General features: G+C 36.0%; 1 protein-coding gene across 1 annotated transcript in view; it reads left to right on the top strand.

The window, feature by feature from the left end:
* The window catches only part of CPED1 (cadherin like and PC-esterase domain containing 1), a 276,366-nt gene that overhangs the window by 124,994 nt on the left and 144,225 nt on the right, over positions 1-7,147 (top strand). The window contains exons 7-8 of the mRNA XM_023513225.1: positions 5,904-6,046; positions 7,020-7,092. Of these exons, the coding sequence (XP_023368993.1) occupies positions 5,904-6,046; positions 7,020-7,092 (216 nt within the window). The remainder of the gene's footprint in view (positions 1-5,903; positions 6,047-7,019; positions 7,093-7,147) is intronic.

Genomic DNA, 7,147 nt, shown 5'->3' with positions numbered 1-7,147 from the left:
GGCTAGGAGCTACATTGGTTTGGTCAAAGTCAGAGAGGCCCCTATTAACTCTGAAAAAGGCAAAATAATACCAATCAAGAACAAATCTAGCAATATTAAAATTAGGTAAATTTAAATGCATACTATTTAATTTGGATAAAGAACACAGAATCTTGGATTTTATTTATTTAATTGAATGCCCTTAGCTCTCAAGGGCATAAGGGATAAGTCGACTCTGAGCTCTGATGTGACACACGCTTTACAACATTGACTAGACTCTGCAATGATCAGACTAGACTCTGAGTTTCATTATGAACTTGCCCTCTCTTCAGAATCATTCTTGTCAGCATTCAAGCTTGTTGTGTGATATTTTACAACATAAACAAATAAGGTCAAGGACAAAAGAGCATTCAAGGATAAAACAGAGACTCAGAGGAGATGATATGGAAATAAATAGAGAATATTTTCATTATTTGCAGAAGCTGAGAAATGGAGTAAGGGAGGAGTTACTTTTTGTTTTGTTTTGCAAAATTTCTAAGCATGAAGAAAGTGCTCCTCAGCGCTACACAAGGTCACCCAGAGTGGTACAATGGACACTGGAGACTCAAAAGGAAGAAGGGTGAGATGGGGTGAGGGATGAAAAATTACCTGTGGGGTGTGACGTGAAGGACTGGCGAAGCCCTGACTTCCACACTGTAAAGTACACACACAGAAAGGAATTCAACCCACTAAATCTATTAAAATTTTTTAAAATAGAAACTAAACCAGTAAACATTAACATGAATGCTCTTTGGGTCTTTGGTGATGTTGTTGGAGGAAATGAGGTTATGAAAACTGCAAAATCATTCTTTAAAGTTTTTACTGGTGGTAATGGACACACAACATAAACTCTGCCATGTGAAGTGTCTAGTTTAGTAGCATTAAGAATCTTCACACTGTGGTGCAACTGATCTCCAGAACTTTTTGCACAACTGAAATTATATACCCATTAAACAAAACTGCCCATTTCTCCTCCCCCAACCCCTGACAAACACCTTTCCACTTTCTCTTTCTGTGCATTTGACTGCTCTAGACACCACCGCAGGGAAGGGAATCACACCGCGTGTTTCTTACGGGATTAATATACACAGCACAATGTCCTCGCGATTCAACCGTGTCAGGAGTCAGCATTTCCTGCCCTTTAAGGCTAGATGCTAATCGTTATTTACATGTGCCATGTTTTGTTTATCCCTTCATCCTTGATGTCCACTTGCTTTCACCTCTTAGCTGTTGTAAATAATGCTCTTAGGAACCTGAAAGTGCAAATATCCCTTTGACACCCTGCTTCCAACTCTTTCTCCTGTAGACCCAGACGGTGGAATTGCTGGGTCATAGGCTAATTCCAGTTTTAATTTTTTTGAGGAACCACTGCACTGTTTTCCAAGGGGCTACCCCATTTTACTTTCCCACCAATAGAACACGAGGATTCCAATCTATTCATATCCTTGTCAACACCTGTTATTCTCTGTTTTGGTTTTGTTAACTACACTAAGAGGGTTGAGGTGATATTTCACCATCGTTTTAACTTCCTTCCCCAAATAATTAGTGATATTGAGCATCTTTTTATTTGATTGTTGGTGGAAAATGACTTTAAATACCAATATTCTTTTTTAATTAGGCAGAGTAAAAATCTCTCGCATGGTAACCTTGAGAGAAATCTTGGTGAACTTCGATAAAGCACAATACTATTAAACACTATCTAAAGTTCAAAATATTGAAGTGTAGGCTCCTGCTGTAGTTTCCCAGTGAATGAACTTAAAAAAAAAAAAAACATTAATATTGACTAATCTTTTATCCTTTGTTCTAACTCTTACCTTGTCTTATCTCAGAATTTTCTAATCTCAAAAATTCTCTCAAACAGCTGTAATCTTCTATTTTTCAAATGTTTTATTACAAGTCACCAGAGAAAGTGTGTATTCTCCCTCTCTCAAGGATGGAAGCAAGAGATAAACATGCTAGCGTAAGGAGGAAAGTGACATTATCCAGCAGCTACAGGAAACTATTTCTCTTATCAAGGTCTCCGTGGTTTCTGTGCCGCGATAGTTAGGCTTTTTCACTCCACAGCATTTACTGAATGCCCACTCTGCCTTAGGCCCTGGAAAACCAAAGATAAAAAGGGACAATTCCTGACCTTAAAAATCTCACAATGTAGCAGGAAGAATCCCCAAGAAAATCAACAAGTTCAGCAGAAGGAAGGCCACGTATTGACATTGAGAGGCAATTTGCCCAAGGTCTTAAGGGAGGCTAGAGAAAAATAATGAGGTGGAACCCAGAACATAGCACGGAGGAGCTGTTAGGTTCTACCAGGAGGAGAAATGAGGTGGATAATAAGGGCACCTTGGAAGTATTTTAAGATATCAAAAATGAAACCGAACTTTTTCTTTTTTTTCTTTTTTATTTCTTATAGCATAACTGTGTACATTAATGCAATCATGGGGTACAGTGTGCTGTTTTCATACACATTTTGAAATACTCTCATCAAACTGGTTAACATAAAAAACCGGACTTTTTCTATAGATAGTTTTAAATTCATCTTCAGCTCACCTCAACCTTCCTTTTTTAATTGAGAATTTTGTTCCACCCATTGGTATCTCAAGAAGTTGCTTGAATGGATCAGTGTTGTAAAAATGTTAAGTACCTTACTGCTGGTTGCTTGCATTTTTCAGAGGGACAAACAAACGGTGATGCTTTAGCTGCCTGGTTTTACGACCATGATCTTACAATGTCATATTCTGTGTAATTTACTTTGCACTAAATTTGTATTTCATTTTTATACCAAAGGAGGAAAATTTATAGTTCATAAAATAGTTTCATGTCATGTTAAAAATTTTAAGGTGTTCTTTCACTCATTTTTATCTCACTGCCAGGGCATTAATTTCCTTGGTAATTTATATTCTCATATTTATTTAACTCAAAAATGTTGATTAGAAGTGCTGGTGTGGAGAGGCAGAAGTTTCCTTGATATTTGAATTTAGGGCTTGATTGTTTTAAATTAGCAGCAAAGGTGAGGTTTCTCCTTTAGGTATTTGTGCTTGAGTTAAGAAAGCTCCTGGGCAAAATTTTTCAGGTTCTGGTGGCATTTGAGTGGAATTAATGTCAGATAGTTTCAGATTTGACATTGTCTGATGAGAATGTCAAGCACAGTTCTGTCCTTCTCTGTCTGAGCACACTGAGACACACAGAGCTCCAGTAATTTGACCAAGGAAATACAATTAGAGGGATACATTGCAACATAAGCAGACACGCAAAAAAGTCTTCTACTAAGTCTAAGGGAGTTAGTTAGACGCACTCGCTTACAAGAACTGATAGACGTGCTCTGCCCTCTTTGGGAAACATTGAAAATTGGTGATATTTTTAAAAATACGTGCACGACTTGGCTTTCATTTCTGGCACATGCAGTTTGCTTGCCAATGTACTAAGTAAATCAAATAGAAAGAATCACACTCATTTGGAACTTCCTTTGAATTGAAGGGTTGAAATAAATCGAAACTCAGGTGGTGAGAGAGAAGGGAATGCACACATAGACAAAAACTGGCAACAGAGCTCGTTTATACAAAAATAAGAGAAATAACCTTTTTGCGTTGTTTTTTCGAGTGCGTTTTCTCTCTCTTCTTCACATTTCTGGCTATAAAGGCAGTTCTATGTACACACATACATTCTAATTCTCTTGTTTTCATGATCGTTGGGTTCAGGCTGAACCTTCTTTCAGCAGTTTCAGTTCTTAAGAAAATGAGTGAAAAGACAGTTATTTGAATCCTTCAGTTCTGCTTTTTAAATTTTTCTTAGCAGATACAGCTCTGGAGAGGCCCATTCAACCTTTCCATTTCTTTATTCTCTTTTAAAAATAATTCTGTTGAAAGCTTCTAATGCAGGGTGGCCAAAAAGGTCGTGTGTAATTTCAAATAGTGTACAACTTAAACTTGGGCGTGAACTTCATGACCACTCTGTACACTTTTAAAATATTCTTTCCTGGTCAGTGTCACAAATATGCACTTCACTCAGAGTCTGGATTGGACAACCACTTTAATTGAAATCTCCTTTGCATGAGGGCAGACTTGCATGTTTTGAATTTTTTTTAAGACTCATTTTTTTAGAGCAGTTTATGTTTCGAGGACTTGTCTTGTTTTAATAAAAAAATAAAAGGAACTGACATGCTGAATGCTGATGTGCTGAGCCGTGGTGTGCCCTGCGTATATCCTCTGACTTCATGGAGGTTTTACGAGGATTAAATGGGAGAACGCACACTCCTTCCACTGTGCTATGGACCTCGTCGCCCAAAGCACAGAGCACAGGACTTCCCGCATGTTAGAATTCTCACTAAACGATGGAATTGAATGACACTCTATACTCAGTGCTCACCACTGAAGTCAGAATGAAAAAATAATGATCATTTCCACAGTAGAAGAATAAATGTCTAAGATTAATTTACTAATTATGCTTCCCCCTGAAGGATATAATCTGGTAATCAATCTTATCTATCTTATATGCTGCTCAGACATCTCTGATTTTCATAGGCTACTAAAGTTAACCTCTGTGATACTCAGGTAACATTGAAATGGGAAAATCAATAATATCACGAATGATCATTTCTGCATAGTACAGTGAACTAAGTGAAATACGGTGAGTTACTTTTATTTGGAAAAACATAATGTTACTCTATTTTGACTCAAAGGTATTAACATTTTAGTGCTAGCTTTAGCTTGTTTTCTTTTAATCATAATTATTACATTTATTTTTCTTAGGAAAATAGAAAAACATCCCAGTTGCCTCGTGTAAATGGTGTGATCTTAAGGTCTTAATATGTAATCTCATTAGGTTTCTAGTTTTCAGCTGGTAAAAGTTTATGATGGCAGTATTTGTTTATCTTGGGGGAATTTTGCCTGTGCATTTAAAAGATTTACTTATAATTTTCCTCAAGTGACTTGTGCCAGTATTTGTCCTACATTATCGTAACAACTAACATTTTTCACTTTGCACTCTTATGCAGTCCAGTCCGTTTTCCCAAAAAGATTAATGGCATACCTGGTGCATGTTTTCTCAAAAACATTTTTTGTTTTAGCTTTGAAAGACTATGTCTATACAAAGTCTAGAGATCAATATGAGATTTGTTTTATACTTTAAAAAAATATTGACTTGAATTTTAATGCTAAGCATTCTCAAGAAATAGTTTTATTGTGTTCTTGTTTGAATGTTTAAGCAAATGAAAAATAGCTATTTGCGACACTAACTATAGCGTTTCTGAGAAGACACCTGAGCTTCCTGCTCCCTTTTGTAATACCGCCCCATCCTCTCTATCCACGTGAAACTTGACATTAAAAGTTAGCTGTCAGCTAGATTTTCCTTAGAATAACAAGACAAAGAAACAACTTCCATACACTTGGTTTTTGTTTTAATGTGTGCAGAAAATCGGTAATAAAAAACCAACATTTGAGTTTCATGCTTTACAGTGGCTTTCTAATCTGGCTTTTGAAACTTTCGTATTGGAAGGCATTAACGCAATTTAAAGAGAAGGATACGAAGATTTATAGGAGTGAGGCAAGTCCAAGTTTGACCAGTTAGCAGAGCCACAAATTCAACTTGAGAGTTCTGATCACAAGCCTTGTTATATAGTTCCACGGCACATTCCAGGGTGATATGAAACTAGCAAAACAAAGTGGAGGTAGCACTAAATTAATTTAAATTACAAAATATTCAAACTCCTCTTGGCGTACATATCCTGAAATCATTGATCTTTCCTGTGGAAGGAGGTGTTTTGAGGGTGACCGGGAAGGATAACCTGGAGGAGTCTTTCCAGTGGTCATCTTGGAAATGATAGAGAAAACGAATGGAAACTGTTGTTTCAACCTATGAATCCTTTTTTTTTTTTTTTTTTTTTTTGTTCATAGCTGCAAACATTTTTTGAGACATTCCTGAGGGCCAGCTCATCTCTTCAGGCTTTTGATAATATGAAGGAAGCAATTAGCAAACTCCTGCTAGCAGCAGAAGTATTCAGTGAAACATCTACCCTGGGACCAAAGACCATCAATAGGTAAAAACAAATTTTAATTAAAGAGAAAAACCTGTCTTCTAAAAGTTGTTGGTGAAAATATATTTTAATCATCACAAGTAGGTGATGCTTGGAAAATTTTATGTCAGTAGACAAAGGTGATCTACAGGAGGTAAAAACAGATTTTAATTAAAGAGAAAAACCTGTCTTCTAAAGTTGTTGGTGAAAATATATTTTAATTATCACAAGTAGGTGATACTTGGAAAATTTTATTTCAGTAGACAAAGGTGACACATGACCTAATTTATAAATCCCCGAATTTTAGAACAGGTTACAAATATGATAGTATCTCAACAGTGACAAGAAATAAAGTGTTAAGTGTTTAAAGTTAATGTTTAAGTTGTGGTTTTTGTTGAAACTCAGTTACTTCTATCATCTATGCTTAGTCCTGATACTATGTAATTTTACCTAACAAATTTATGAATAAAAAATATTATTTTCAAATATCTTATGATTTCAAAAATCATATCACTGATTGGATATGCAGAGAGAGAAACAAAGATCTTTATTAAGAAAATTCCATAACTCCTACCCCCATATCTTAGTTTGCTTGATTATAATGTCCTGACTTTGTTCTAAGGAAACATTGAATGTAGTGGGCAAAAACAGAGGGGGCACTTCAACTTGAACTTAGTATGCCTGTTAGGTTAGTAAGTGACTAGCACGCAGGACGCGGAGAGTTTTCTTTTTCATGTTGAAGTTTTTATAAATAACTTTGTTGTCTGGTTTAATGTGTCTGGCTTCCTAGGTAATTTTATTTTCTGTAAGGAATAATAAAGCAGGATCTAAATTCAGGAATTAATTCCAAGCTATTTTAGGTTATCTAAGCCACTGCTGTTTTTAATTCGTAGAGATATTGAAATTTAACCGTAGTAATTATTAATATGACACCAACTAATGGAGTCAAAGTAGTAAAGAGAATATAGTTTTGTGTTACTTTGTGGTTTTGTTTTAGATGCAGATCGTGTTTTCAGCTTTTAACTTTTGACATTGGTTATGGCAGTTTCACATACCCTGTAGTGCTTCAGGTCAGTATATCAAAGGACTCACGGATGGTATCAGCTTCCACCTTTTGGGGAAGGG

This window comes from Otolemur garnettii, unplaced genomic scaffold (genome assembly GCF_000181295.1).
Source record: "Otolemur garnettii isolate 467f Iridium unplaced genomic scaffold, OtoGar3 scaffold00037, whole genome shotgun sequence".
NCBI classification, from domain to species: domain Eukaryota; kingdom Metazoa; phylum Chordata; class Mammalia; order Primates; family Galagidae; genus Otolemur; species Otolemur garnettii.
This window is presented reverse-complemented; position numbering and strand designations above follow the sequence as displayed.